The 16,172-nt window shown below is 34.2% G+C and overlaps 1 protein-coding gene across 1 annotated transcript in view; it reads left to right on the top strand.

The window, feature by feature from the left end:
* lars2 (leucyl-tRNA synthetase 2, mitochondrial) overlaps nucleotides 1-16,172 on the top strand; it is a 97,311-nt gene that overhangs the window by 70,299 nt on the left and 10,840 nt on the right. The window contains exons 13-19 of the mRNA XM_051132052.1: nucleotides 2,609-2,707; nucleotides 6,783-6,920; nucleotides 8,982-9,085; nucleotides 10,392-10,574; nucleotides 12,320-12,489; nucleotides 15,359-15,436; nucleotides 15,535-15,646. Coding sequence (XP_050988009.1) covers nucleotides 2,609-2,707; nucleotides 6,783-6,920; nucleotides 8,982-9,085; nucleotides 10,392-10,574; nucleotides 12,320-12,489; nucleotides 15,359-15,436; nucleotides 15,535-15,646 — 884 coding nt within the window. The remainder of the gene's footprint in view (nucleotides 1-2,608; nucleotides 2,708-6,782; nucleotides 6,921-8,981; nucleotides 9,086-10,391; nucleotides 10,575-12,319; nucleotides 12,490-15,358; nucleotides 15,437-15,534; nucleotides 15,647-16,172) is intronic.

Raw genomic sequence — 16,172 nt, 5'->3', positions numbered from 1 at the left:
GGTTCTGATCTGTGCATACTTTTCTCCTGATTCAGTCCAGATTACTTTGTCACTGCAGAGAGCAATATTATGGATTACTGATTTCGACCAGAAGCAATGGTTTGAAGTTAAAACACCATAATAAAGATGTGAACTGATAGACTGGAGTAGTGTGGATTACTTGTGGATTATTGTGATGTTTTTATCAGCTGTTTGGTCTCTCATTCTGACGGCACCCATTCACTGCAGAGGATCTACTGGTGAGCACGTGATGTAATGCTACATTTCCCCAAATCTGATCTCATGCAGAAACAAACTAACATGCGTGGATAGCCTGAGAGGGAGTAAAATAGCAAATTGTTTTCTGGGTGAACTATACTGACTGACCACTGCTTCGCTGTAGTTTTTGGGCACAGCTGCTCTCACTCGTGTTGTCTTCAGCAGTCAGCCCTGTGCTGCTTTCTCTTGTCAGTGTCTGCATCTAATGGCTTCCTCTCATGACATTCTGTGTTCAGTCTATTATCAGTCCAGCCACACACTTGCACCATTTCGTCAATAACGAGTAAAAAAAAACAAAGCAGTTAAATCAGTTTTTTAAAAAGCATAAATAATGCCCTAATTTCCCAGCGTAGATCTGTTATCAGCACACTCTCTGAGCACCTCATTACGGCTCATATGTGGGATGCTCGTCTCTCAGATGGCACCTGGCTTTCAAAGAATTAACCTGCTACACCTTCGCCCTGTTGCTAGGCGACCACGAGGCGCTTGGCTCCCGCTTGCCAGCGGTATAATAGGCAGAATTGTGCGAACGTTCGACTGATTATCAAAGACGGGCTGGACTCTCTCAGACTGGAGTGGAGGGAGGGGTGGGACAGACGCACACTTTGGGACAGACATTAGCATGGCTGGAATCCGCTCGCGCTGCGTGCGGGTCGGGGGTTCGGCCGTTAATTAGTTTCTTTTGATGCGGATGATTAGCCGAATGAAGTCTGCCGAGACTCGTTAGAGTAAGTGTGACTGTATTGTAAACTGACAGATGGCCCGGGATGCAAAATGCTGTTTGCTTTGGGTGCGAGACTGGCAATTAGAGACAAACGCACGGGACCGTGTTTGGGATTTCAGTGGTGCCAGCTGAGAAACCACACAGCAGGGTTATAACTGATAAAATTCAATTCATTTTGTATTTTAAGTTTGAGTAGCTATAATTGTTCTTAAAAAAAGTCTTTAGAAATGGACTAGTTTTAGTTTTCATCTCTTATTGTGTCAGAATCAGATGGCTGATTTTTCTTTTGTCATATATTAAGTACAAATACTTATTATTTATCATCAGCAAATCTGAGACTAAGCCTAAAGTGCTACAGTATTTTAACTCTTCCATAGCAGGTATGTAAATCAGTGCTGTTCAAAAGTTTGGCATCTCTTCTTCTCACCAAGACTGCATTTATTTAATCAACCAACAGTAAAAACAGAAAAAATATAAAATATTATTACAATTTCAAATAACTGTTTTCCATGTGAATATGTTTAAAAATGTAATTTATAGCTGTGATCAAAGCTGAATTTTCAGCATCATTACTCCAGAAATCATTCTAATATGCTGATTTGCTGCTCAAGGAAATTTTCAGTTTTTTTTAATCAATTTAATGCATCCTTTGCTGAATAAATGTATTTATTTATTTATTTATTAAAAAGTATAATTATAAGTATAATACTTATATTTGTTAAAATTAACCAAATCTAAAACCAAAAATTCATTGCTTAAGATAAATGTTAACTGAAATAAAATAATATATTAAAATATATATATCGAATATATTTTTAAAAATATATATTTCTGCACTTCTCATTTTAGTTTAGTTGAACTTGATTTACTGAAATAACTAGATCTAAAACTGTAATAAAAATGAACACAAAATAGATATAAATAAGAACTAAAATAAAATAAAAAAAACATTAAAATTGATCAAAACACAACAAAATTCTAAAACATTTAACTAAAATAAAAAGTATAAAAATAGATGCTGATTCAAGTTAATAATAAAAGATGGAATAGTATCTCAGTTATACTGAAACACTGGTTATAATATAAATAGGTCATAATGTAAATAAATGGTAGCATCACTTGATTTCGGTGCCATACATAACGTTTCATTAAATTATTTTGTTTAATAGAATTTTTCTGGGAATTTTTGCCATGTGCATATTGGTTTATTGTTTGAACCATGAGGCTTGGATATTGTCACTCCCTAAAAATGATGTTACCAAAATTAAATAACTATTTTTAAAAGACTGCTCACACACAACATGTTTTTGCTTTTCCATTGTTTTCTGTGAAAACATGCAAGATTGATATGTTTGTGCTTGCATTTACTGGCCTGTATTTTGCATTTTTAAATGCAAAACATGTTCTGTGTGAATACTGAAAAAAATTGAATGACTTGTTTTACTTTGTATTGTAAGTTGGAACTTGAGAACATATTTTTACTTTAATATGCACATCACCTTTAAATATATGTCAAATAGTATAATCAAGTATTCTAGTAATTATGATTTTATGGAGGCAAATGAAAATTTGAATGAAGCATATCTACTAGCCCATCACTTACTCTCTTCCTCCTGTTGATGTCAGGTGTAAAGGGCCGGCGGAGAGAGAAACCGACACCATGGACACCTTTGTGGATTCCTCCTGGTACTATTTCAGATACACTGACCCTCAGAACCCGCTGAGGTAAGGAAAACCGCCTCTGTCTGGCTCTGTGTGTCCCACCAGGTGTTTGAGGAGACTGTTTTAGTCTGTGGTGCTTCCAGAGATGCTGAAAGAGCAAGACTCACAATGGAAGACCATCTGTGTGTGCTACTTCAGATGAACAACAATGATTTTAAAATGTCATTTCTTAATGCATCGCACACATCTTCAGAAATACAATAAAATAGGACAAGCACATTTACGCCCTGCTCCAGAAAGTTCACAGTCAGTGTTAATCATAGACTGAAAGCTAACTGAAATATATAATCAGTTAGCCTTTGGTCTATGCATTAATGCTGCCTGTGAAGGTTTTGGTGCATGTTAATATATATATATATATATATATATATATATATATATATAGTCACAATCAAAATTATTCAACCCCCCTAGAGACTGCAGTACTTTACAAATACAAGCTTTTCTCAAGATGCAGGACTTAGTGCATCTATAACAGTCATATTAAAAGTGATAATGTTTTTAATAACACAGCTATGTCATAATTATTCAACCCCTATACAACATTGCTGGTTTAAAAAGAAAACTCTGTTTAGAAACTCTATTAAAAAACAGAATTGGCTTGGGGTTTTACACATACATAAATTTAGGCCATGCGTGTGCTGAAGTTGAGTAGCAAATATGACAAAGTCAAAAGAGCTCTCACAAAAGCTATAGAGAAGAAATATTTTTATTATATTAGAAAGTCTAAGGCTACATGAAGATTTCCAAGACATTTCTTAGTTAAGTTTACATTTGAGGGTGTTGAACTACAAAAAGCACAATATTATAAAATGTTTGATCAGGGCAACTGAGAAAAACCTGCAGTGTACAGCCTAAGAATTGCAAGATGACCCGACGATAGGAAGAACAACATTTCAATGCAGTGTATAAGAAGAACACTAGACAAGTAGGGACTTCATGTTGAGGCATCTTTTCAATCAATTCATTTGGATGGACCTGTGGAGTTCTGAAACAATGTTTTATGGAGTGATGTGACCAAACTGACCCATTCTAGCGTTATTTGCGTTTATTTGATATAACTGTGTGGTGTGATTTCTAAAACCTGGTCTAAACTTTGGAGCAAACCAAAAACTTAATTTGCGTTGCATGGTGGAATTTTATCACCATCAAAGCTCAACAAGTGAAATGTCATCATCAAGAGTGAAAAACCATCATTCGTAGAAATATTACTAAACACCAGAGCACTGTAACTGTACATGTTAGATTACATTCATAAGGTGTTGGGAAAACAGTTTGCATTTCCAGTGTGTTAGGATGCACTTTGTGAGGTTTTTTTTTTTTTTGTGTGTGTTTATTTGTTTTTTGTTTTGGAAAACAAATGACTATGAGTGGCCTCTAAAATATATACAGTATAAAGTCCATCCTACACATTAAGCAAAAAAGGTATATTTTTTTTCTCACAATTCTGGCTTTTTTCTACGATGGCGTTTCAGTGCCCTGTTAATTTTTTATTATTATTTTTTTTTTTAAGTCTAAACTTACGAGATTAAAGTCGTAATATTTTGAGAGTGAAGTCTAAATATTTCAATAAAAAAAAGTCTAAATTATGAGAATAAAATCTAAATGTTTCAAGCAGAAAGTCAAAATTACAAGAATGAAGTTGAAGTGTTTTGAGAATAAAGTCAAAATTACAAGAATTTATTTGTAGCAGTTACGAGATTAAAGTTATAATATTTTGAGATTCTAGCCTATTGTGCATGCAAATACAATGAGATTTTTGTTTCATTAAATTAGGCTATACTGTTTTTTCATTCCCTCTGATGTTCCTTCACGTTTATATCGTGCTATAAACTTGAAATAAAGAGGAAAAACACATTTATAATTTGTATTTCATGATAAAACTGACAGAATTTGAAAGCTGAGCTGTGTTATATTAAAAGCAACAAAACACAAAATTATTGCAATTACTTGGTGACTGGTGCACTGCAAATAATGAATGGAAGACGTTAAATATTATTTCCAATCATTTACTGTATGTATCATGAATAAAACAGCTTGTGAATAGTCACTTATGTTCCTCAGAAAAGACAACTGTAAAATTTATGTTAACAAGTTGGAGTCCACTTAAACCTTTAGAACGTTTTGTTGTTTTTAATTAAATACACGTTTTTGCAGAGTAGGTGGTGGAATTTTCACAAAGAAATCAGTATAATTTAATTGATTCACATAAATACAGTGATCTGTCCCACCACATTAAAGAGCATGAAAAACACATTATTGCAAGACACATTGTTTGTATTCCGCTAAAAAACTGTGAAAGCTGAGACTTTATTTTATATTAAAAGTATCAAAAGCACAAAGCTTATTGCTATTATTGGATGGCTGGCGCACTACAAATGGGTCTAATGAATGCAAAGACATGAAATATTATTTCATACTGTCCCTGTGAGTATAACATATGGTATGGTTTCTGCTAATAATCCCACATATGTTCAAATAAATTCCGGTGGCCTGGCAACTTCTCCCGGTGCAGGCAATACTCTCAAAATATTATAACTTTAAAGGGGTGCTATTATGCTTTTTCACTTTTTGAATTTTAGTCAGTGTGTGGTGTGTATCTTTGGGCATAAAAAAAGATCTACAAAGTTACAAATCTCAAAGTTCACTCCAAAGGGAGATATTTTGTTTTTTTTTAAAAAAACTCTTTTCAAGAACTACAGCGAATCCCGCCTACAGAAATTCGAATTGTTGGGGGGTGGGTAGGGATGAGGTAGAGGATTAGCCTAACTTTAGCGATGCAGTGCGGAGAACCGCTTCAACGAGCCGCGGCGCGGTGGGAATAAACAAGCATTGACTGGAGTGGCCGCTTCAGAGCAGCGTACTCTCCCTCCATGCATCCTAGGTGTATATGACTTCCTTCCTTCAGACAAATGTAATCGGAGTTATATTAAAAATTATCCTGACACTACCAAGCTTTAGAATGATATAGACGGGTGTTTCTCCTCATCAGTCCAAAACAAGTACAATAATGTGCATCCAACCATAATAAAAAGTGCCTTTTTATTGAAACATTTCAAATTTATTCTAGTAATTTAGTAATTTTTAAAAAGAATATAAAATCTGAACTGCAAAACATAAACTCAGAATTCTGAAAAGAAAACTTGCAATTGCTCAGAATTCAGAGAAAAAGTCAAATTGCAAGAAATCAACTCAGAATTGCAAGACAAAGGCAAAGTGAGTTTATTTTATATATTTATTTATATTTGTGTTTTTATCTCGTAATTGCACACTTTTAAAGCCTGTGAGAATAAAAGTCATAATTGTGAGGAAAAAGCCGCAATTACTGCTAAATGCAACTATGTGGCATGACGATATTATCAACATTAACATCATTATTTTCTGTGAAGCTGCTTTGAAACAGTGTATATTGTGAAAAGTGCTATACAAATAAATTGGTCTTGACTTCACAAGTTTTTCATTTAGAAAGAACTATTGGTTAACATGATACCTAATAATGTAGGATTAATCATGATTACATATGTGTAAACCAAGTATTTTACTGTTTAAAGTGCTTAAGAATGTAATTTTCTCTCATTTCTAATCAGGCACTGAATAGAGTAGCTATAAAAGTTTTTTTTTCCGTGTGGAGTTCAAGGATGAAATGTAAATATGTTGCCGCCTTAACTCAATTTCCATGAAGAAAATGAATGGGAATTACTTCCAGAGCTCTGTTATTGTTGTGTATGGTATGGCTGGTTAGTTTGGTGCTGCTGGCAGGTGAATGTAGAGTGTGATGCATTTGTTTATCACAGTTTGTTTAAGTGTGCTTATTGTTCTCTTTAAATTCACTTAGCAGTTCACATTCTCTCTTCAGAGTGCGTTTGAATGTGTTATTCGAGTGTCGTGATTGTGATGTCGTTATAAAGCAGCGCCAGCATTTAAGTGTTCTAGAGAGTTTGTGAGATGTAACACACACACACACACACACACTCTTTCTCTTATCTTGTTTCAGTGTTGGTGTCTGTGCATGAGCGCCTCCTAGTGGCCGCTCTCATGTAATACAGACACTGTATAAGGTGTTTGTGTCCTCTCACAGGCCTTTTGAGCGCTCACAAGCAGATCACTGGATGCCTGTGGATGTTTATATCGGAGGGAAGGAGCACGCCGTCATGCACCTGTACTACGCACGCTTCCTCAGCCACTTCTGCAGAGATCAGGGCATGGTTTCACACAGGTGCAGCATACACACAGGAACAAACACATCCATGTGTGCAACAAAAAGAGAGCATGAAACACTGAACTTTCATAATATGACACATATGTGACCCTGCACCACAAAACCAGTCTTAAGTCGCTGGGGTGTATTTGTGGCAATAGCCAAAAATTTTTTTTTTATGCCAAAAATCATTAGGATATTAAGTAAAGATCGTGTTTCATGAAGATATTTAGTAAAATTCCTACTGTAAATATATCAAAACTTAATTTTTGAATAGTAATATGCATTAGTAAGAGTTTCATTTGGACAACTTTAAAGGTGATTTTCTCAATATTTTGATGTTTTTGCACCCTCAGATTCCATATATTCAGTTAGTCGTATCTCGGCCAAATATTGGCCCATCCTAACAAACCATGCATCAATGGAAAGCTTATTTATTCAGCTTTCAGATGATGTTTAAAGCTCAATTTCGAAAAATTGACCCTTATGACTGGTTTTGTGGTCCATGGTCACATATATAATTACTAGGGAATAATGTGTGTTAAGACAGTGTCTTAAGACTTAGTCTGACCAACCAGCAGTTAGCAAAGGGGTAATCAGACTTATTTTTCAGGTTAGGTTCAACTTACAGTAATCTATGTTTTTTTGTAACTGAATTAAAGAAGTTATGACCAGTCTTAAAAAAAAATGCAACCAAATGTTGAAGTTAACATTAGCTAAGTTTAATAAATGTTCTATTTTAGTATTTTAGAAGCATGTTAACTGATGTTAATAAACAGTTGTAACTGTTAATTTTAACAACAAATTTACATTTAGTCTTAGTTATAGTCTTTAGACTAAAATGTCATTTAGTTTTAGTCATATTTTAGTCATCTGAATTGTTTTAGTTTTAATCTAAAATATAAGATAAATAAGACTTTAGTTGACTAAATCTACAGTAGCATGCAGTAACATTTTTGTCATAGTTTTCGTCATTCTAAAACAAGTTTTTGTTTTGTTATCGTCTTGCTTTCATCTGTGAAAAATGCCTTTGATGAAAATTACGACAAATTATTCATCAGCGAAATTAACAATGAGCTGTAATTTTCAACATATGAACGTAATTCTTTTTCTTTATTATTTGCTATTTTTTTGCCCTGCATCTGAACCAAATTTTAGGTCTTTTGGATGTGCACACCTTTTTTTTCATTTCTTTGAAACTGATTAATGTTAACAACTGGAACCTTACTGTAAAGTGTTAACCATAAAAAGTAGGCTGTAATATTATGGGGTACCATTATTTTGATCACAGTACGTCATTAAAAGAAATGTTGTTTTGTGGTGGAGAAATTGTTAGACTTTGAGGAAAGATTGCAGAAACCTTTTCCATAGAATGATGCGCACTGATAAACTGTGCAAAATAAGACAATTATTAACAAGGGAGGTTTTTTTTTTAGTTCATTTTATGTGATTATTAATTCATTAAGTAAATAATCTCATAAGCTGGAACACAAAAAGTAGAACGTTTATACTGACCACCACCTCACAAACGACCAAAAAAATACAATAAACACTCAATTTGAGTTTTCTGAAAGCATTAAGTAGCTTTTGTATTTTGTATTTTTATCATACTTCTAGGGTGTTTTCTATGGAAGCTTGTTTCTGTCATCTGATAAAAAAAAAACAAAAAAACATTAAACAAGTAATTGCAAATTATATTTCAGAATTCTGACCTTTTTCTACATTTTGTGACATATAAACTCAGAATCGTGAGAAGTCAGAATCAAATTTAAAAAAAAAAATCACAATTACTTTTTATTTATTTTTTTCAATCCATGGCAGAAACAAGCTTCCATAGTTTTCTGTCCTTTTTGGTGCTTGACAGACGTAAATATTTTTCAAATTTATTCGGTTTGGTTCCACATAAATAAAAATAACAGAATACAGTAAATACAGACAGAGAGAGGAAAGGAAATGTTTTGATTTCATGTTGTATTTAAAGCTGTATGCTTTGTGCTATTTTATATACAGGGAGTGTGCTATTTTAGATATATGCTTGATTGGGTGAACAATAATATACATCCATTCTCATCATTTCAGAGAGCCCTTCAAAAAGCTGCTGGTCCAGGGTCTGATAAAGGGACAAACATTCAGGGTGGCAGAGACTGGACAGTATCTCAAGAAAGAGGACATCGATTTCACAGGTGTGTGTGTGTGTGTGTGTGTGTGTGTGTGTGTGTGTGGAACTCTCCATGTTGGAGTTTTCAACTTTTTAAAACTGTGTGGGAGTGAGTAATCAGAAGCTGTAGATAATGCAGAAAAAGTAGAATATATAGTTTTCTATATTCTAACGGTAGGAATGGATGGCCTGCCTTCACTTAAAAGAAAAAAGTGCCATATTGGAATATATACGGGTAGCTTTGCTTCCTACTAGTGGACTGATAAAAATATGTGTACTCTGACTCCTGTAAATTGCATTAAGCCACCGAGTCTGATTTGCGTGTAAAACTGTGAGACAGCTTGTGCCATTTTTGTGTGTGAAATGCATCAGTAGCGTGAACAGCCCTTCTCACATTTCTCACTCACTTCCTGTGTTGCTTTCTGTGGATACTGGATCCAAAATAGTATTTTTTTGTTGTTGCCAGGCAACAAGGTAAACAGACTTGCATGAGCATCTGAATTGGCTCCCAAAAACGGCTGTAATTTCTGTGATCTTAGAGATGATGGTTTTATAATGTGTCTGTGTGTAAACAGTGGAGAGGAGAAATGCTTATTACGGTAAACACAGCTGCGCCTCTTTCTGAGGGTTCAAACATACAAGATCACACCAACGACCCTGTTTACACCTGCTGTTAACATTTTAGGTGATCTGAGCACTGGTGGTCATCACTTAATACCAGTTGACATTTATATTATTCTTAAAATGTCTTTGAAAGAAGTCTCTTCTGCTCACCAAGCCTGCATTTATTTGATCAAAAATGCAGTAAAAATGTGAAATATTATTTAAATTCCAATCAACTGTTTTCTGTGTGAATATCTGTTCAAATATAATTTATTTTTGTGATCAAAGCTGAATTTTCAGTATCATTACTCCAGTCTTCAGTGTCACATGATCCTTCAGAAATCATTCTAATATGCTGATTTGCTGCTCAAGAAACATTTCTGATTATTATCAATGTTGAAAATGGTAGTGCTGATTAATATTTTGGTCAAAACTGTGATGCATTTTGTTTTCAGGATTCTTTGATGTACAGAAAGTTAAAAAAAAAAAAAAAGCATTTATTTGAAATAGAATTTTTTTTGTAACATTAAAAATGTCTTTAGTATCACTTTCAATCAATTTAATGCGTCATTGCTGAATAAAAGTATTAAATTAATTTAAAAAAGAACTCCACACATTTTTTACAGGAGATTTTAGCTTATGCTGTAAACAGCAGTGATTCTCAATGGCATGACAGATGTTAATAGCAGATGTAAGCGGGGCCGTCAGTCACATGTTCTCTCTGGCAGGTCCGGAGCCCGTTCAGAGGGACACCGGCAGCCAACTGCAGGTCACATGGGAGAAGATGAGTAAATCCAAACACAACGGGCTGGACCCGCAGGAGGTGGTGCAGCAGTACGGCATCGACACCATGCGCCTCTACCTCCTGTATGCCGCTCCACCTGAGCAGGACATCTTATGGGACGTCAAGAGTGAGTAGAAAGGCATTGTGATAAAACAGTTCCTCATCAGACACATGACACTGAAGGCCTGTTCATGCAGGATATGCACTTGTGATCCATCTGTTCTGTATTTTAATTGTAGGTAATTAGGCATCAGACAGACATCTTTGGCTGCTATGTTGTGACTCACTATTTTCCCATCTCCACATTTTTAGGACAGCATGGAAAATAAGAAGGCCACCTCCTCCACCCCTTTTTTAAAGACAGTATTAATCGTATTAATTAAAATTATTTTTTCATTTTATATATATATATATATTTTTTTTTTTTTTTTAATTATATAATTTAGTAAAATAATTGTAAGACCAGAATGTTTGAGAACTGAATGTTCTATGGGGCTCACACTTTTTATGAACAATGATTTTACATGACTTTCATAATTATGGGATTTTTTTAAATTACTTTTGACTCACAAATAGGAATTCCTCAGCAATTTCCACCCAATATAATATTTTAGAGCTTAATATGTGTTAGATTTTATTCATTTCTGTGACTTTCCCATTTTCCAAAACTGATTGTTTTTCAGGGTTCACACACTTCATGACCAATATATTTACATTACTTTTTCAACTTCATTGTTACAGATTGTTATTATTATTATCATTATTTTGATTCAGTATAATATAATATAATATAATATAATATAATATAATATAATATAATGCAATACAATATAATGTAATATAATATAATATAATATAATATAATATAATATAATATAATATAATCATAAGGATCAATTTGTGAAACTGAGATTTATGCATCATCTGAAATCTAAATATATAAGCTTTCCATTGATGATACAACTTTTTGAAAATCTGGAATCTGAATTAGAAAAAATCTAAATACTGAGAAAATCGCCTTTCAAGTTGTCCAAAGAAGTTCTTAGCAATGCATATTACTAATCAAAGTTTTGATATATTTACAATAGGAAATTTACAAACTGTCTTCATGGAACATGATCTTTACTTAATATCCTAACGATTTTTGGTATAAAAGGAAAATGTAGAATTTCAACCCAAACAATGTATTGTTGTCTATTGCTACAAATATACCCATGCTACTTATGACTGGTTTTGTGGTCCAGGGTCACATGTAATATAATTAGGGCTGTCAGTTTAGCATTAACATAATTAATTAGTTATGAAAAATAATATGATTAAAATATTTTAACGCAGTTAACATGCTGGCCCTGCCCCCAGACCTGTACGTCATCTTATATTTTATATAGTTGACCGTTGACAACTATGCAAGGGCAACAACTCCACAAATGCAGTCATGTCCTACAATTCAAGATATTGGTGCAAAAAATGACCCGTATGTGTTTTGTCTCATATTTATATGTATGTATCACATATCACACAACATGGGAAGCAAGAGCAAATATGACACAAGTGCTGATTTTGTACTGATATATCGCGAGTTAAATTGAATTTATTTTCTTTCTTTCTTTCTTTCTCTCTCTCTCTCATCGGAAGTGGTTGTCCTAAACTATTTCAAATTAATTGTAAATTTTTTCATACGTAGAGTTTTATAACATTTGATGGACTTTTACAAAATCATTTGTCATTGAAATGAACTAGTTAACCCCAAAATTAATACAAAAAAATAGACATCCTGTATGAACATTCCTGATTTCTAACCCATCCATCCAGTACTGACACCACCACCATACCAGCGTTCTATTTAATGTGATCCTTTATTTGCATGTGTAGCTGATGCCATCCCAGGCGTGTTGAGATGGCAGGCCCGTCTATGGGGTTTGGTCACCAAACTGAGAGCTGCACGCGAGGGTCCAGAGACGCCCAACCCGTCCGTCCTCAACAAGAGAGAACGATCAGAGGCCAAGAAGATCTGGGAGAACAAGAACTACGCTATCACACAGGTGAAGCCACAACAGAAATAACAGTAATGATTATGCGTAATTGTTTTATAAGTATATAAAACATATTGGTGCACTTCTCATCCTTTTATTTTGGGGCTGTTGCACCAGCTGTGCTCAAAATGCACATTTTAACTGGCTGTTGCATAAATGAGCACCAAGGTACTTACTAAACATTGAGTACTACTAAACATATGAACCTTGTACCAATAAATATAGTTGGCACTGCATATTAACTGAATATTTACTAAAGCCTCCAACTATGACTAATGGGTGGAATTAATTGGTAATATAATATAAACTGTAAATATTCTACTGTGTGTTGCTTGCAGAAAACTTCTAATCAGGATACACAGCTGTTTTCAAATGGGCATCAAGGGAGAAAGATGCATTTTGCCCCAGAGTGGTGTACAGTACAGTACATCTAACAGCAGGGACTAATAGGTCATGCTAACCAGCCAAACCCTGATCCCTTGAGTTGACTTCTATAACTAGTATTTAGGAAACATTGATGTGTTATGTGCTGCCTTCTTTGACCAGTGGGGGTCACTGCATCACCCATCTGTATTTGTTCCATTCTGATAGAATACCTTTTTACAAATATTTTTGGTTTGTAAATAATACCTATATTTCATGCAGTCTCTCAATAATTATTAAAAAGTGATACAAAAAAAACAAAAATACAAATATACCGTCGACTGCTCTGTGTGTTACATAGAATCAAGAGCCAGTTTTGTGCTGTCATATAATTACACCATTTTTTTCAATCAAAGCACAATGTGTGTACGGTAACGTCTGAACACGGTAAAACATTTCCACATGAATTTCATGAATTAAAAATTACTGAGTATAATTAAATTGGTTGTACAAGTCATTTCAACTCATAATTTTCAATTCTTGTCTAGTTGAATCCTGTAGAACCTAAAAAATGAAGTTGAAATTGGTTAAATTATTTTTAAATTATAAATTCCATTCTGTCATTGATCATTTAGTGTACGTGTATGTTTTATTTATTTATTTATTTATTTTTAAGAAATTACTTTATATTTAAATTTACATTTGTGCATTTAGCAAAAGCCACTTACAATAGAGGAACAAAAGCAATTTGTCACAGAGCCATCAATGTTCGTAGTCAAAAAGTGACAGCAAAAACATTTATAAACGTACAGAAGTTTACTTTTGAACTTCATAATAATTGATCATAATAATAAATGTTTCTTGAGTTAGCAAATCAGCATATTAGAATGATTTCTGAAAAATCATGTGACACTGAAGCCTGGAGTAATGATGCTGAAAATACAGATTTACATCACAGGAATAAATTACATTTTAAAATATATATTAAAATAAAAAACAGTTATTTTACATACTAATAATATCTAACAATATTTGTTTAACAATATAAGTGTGCATAAAATACATAATGTTCATTTCTAAGTGAACTGTGTCTTTAACGAAAGGCAGCATACAGTGGGAAAGTGATGTTGCATGTGGAATGTGTATATTTAGCCCATATAAATAGCCTCTCTAGGGCCAGGATTGATTTTGCGCTGGTCTAAAAGGGCCTGGACTGTATTTGATCCAATCCAGAACCACTAAACCTTACAATCTTTGATCTTCTGCTGGGAAAAGCCGCTGTCATCAGCTGTGTCCTTCCTTCAGTTAGGGCCTCTCGAGGACAGCTGTTGCTCTTTCCGTTATGATGCAGAACCTGCGTGATGTTGGCTGTCCAGAGGAAATTGGTGATCTAGTCTCAAACCACAACAAAAGAACAGCTTTTGCAGACAGAGATCATGTGTTTACAATACCAGTGAACAAACCTCAACCTCAACCATTTATATCAGACAGTAATGAGGCACCTGCTGACATTCAAGCTCTGAAACCTAGTGAGCTGCACTGCTGTCTTCTGCCTACATGGGCAACTGTCTTCTAAGAAACACACAAAGTGACTGAACTGAAATGCTCTACATAGACAGCAACACACGCCGCAACATGACACACTCTGGAGTCTCGACTCATAATAGAGTTTGACATGCTTGCATGCTTACAAAACATAAAAATAGCACATATAATATTACATAAATATTACATTTTACATTGAAGAAAACTGAACTACAGTTCAGAAGGTTTTAATATTTTGAAAAAAGTTTCTTATGCTCATCAAGCCTGCATTTATTTGATTAAAAAAAACCTAAAAATTATTACAGTTTAACAGACTTGTATCTGTTTGAATATATTTTAAAATGTGATACATTTTTTGTGATCAAAGCTGAATTTTCCGCATCATTACTCCAGTCTTCAGTGTCACGCGATCCTTCAGAAATCATTCTAATATGCTGATTTGCTGCTCAGGAAAGATTTCTGATTATTATCAATATTGAAAGCTGTTGTGCTGCTTTGTATTTCACAAAACTTGATTTTTGTTTTGGAATCTTTTATGAAAACTTCTGTACCTTTATAAATGTTTTCACGGTTGCTTTTTATCAATTTAATGCATCTTTGCTGAATAAAAGTATTATTATACATCATATTTTTGTGAAAACTGATACGTATATTTTTAGGATTCATTGACAAATATAAAGTTTAATTGAACAGCATTTATTTAAATTTTGAACAGCATCTATTTGAATTTTTGTAACATTTTTATTAAAAACACATTTTCTCAGGAATTCTTTAATGAACAGAAAGTTCAAAAGAACAGCATTTAGTCGTTATAAGTGTCTTTACTGTCAATATTGATCAATTTAATGTATCCGTACTGAATAAAAGTATTCATTTTCATGAATTTCTTTTGAACTGTAGTGTATATTTAAAGGAAACTGATAGCTGATACTCTGCTAGATGAAGCTAAGCCATGTTATTCTGTTGACAGGTCACAGGTCACTTCACAGAGGACTTCCTGTTTAATGCAGCCATCTCTCGGCTCATGGGCCTGACCAACACACTCTCAGTAAGGCATCAGCAGTCATTAAGAATTATGCTTGGAAATCCAAATGATTAATTGAGCCTTCTGAACTTTTTATTGTCTTTTTTGCTCTCTTATCACAGCAAGCCTCGTCTCGAGTGGTTCTGCACAGCGTGGAGTTTGAAGAAGCTTTGGCATCGCTCTGTGTGATGGCGGCACCCATGTGTCCACACTTAGCTTCTGAACTCTGGGCAGGTACGACACACACACACGTCCACCTCAGTATTTCCAATACTGACAAATTTGTCATCATTTACTCATCCTCATGTCCCTAATGCTGTTTAATGAAGGTAATGGTGTCATAAAAGTCTTCTATAGGTATTCAAAAGCTGGAATTGAAGTCGTCATTCACTGAACAGCCTTCTCTTTGAAGTAATTTTCTTGTTTGCGTTTATGTAAATATGCCACGTCAGGACGTTCCTGCCAGGTTTGCATTACAAATAATAGGATGTACTGAATATGAATATGTAACTAATAAGGAATTACATATTGGAGCACTTTCATGTTGTTTTTATGCTGTTAAATGAAGCAGTTCAGATGGGTGGATTCTAACCTTCAGGGAAACATGTACATTTAGCAGCTTATCTAATCCTGGAAGAGTCTGTTACACCCTAACATATGCAAGCAGGAAGCGCTGCATGTATCACACATAAACAAAACCCCCCTCACTGTTCCCTGTACTATCGTTTTCTCCACTCTTTAGCTATTGTTCATGTTCCTG

The sequence above is a fragment of the Labeo rohita genome, chromosome 16, assembly GCF_022985175.1.
Source record: "Labeo rohita strain BAU-BD-2019 chromosome 16, IGBB_LRoh.1.0, whole genome shotgun sequence".
Lineage (NCBI taxonomy): Eukaryota > Metazoa > Chordata > Actinopteri > Cypriniformes > Cyprinidae > Labeo > Labeo rohita.
This window is presented reverse-complemented; position numbering and strand designations above follow the sequence as displayed.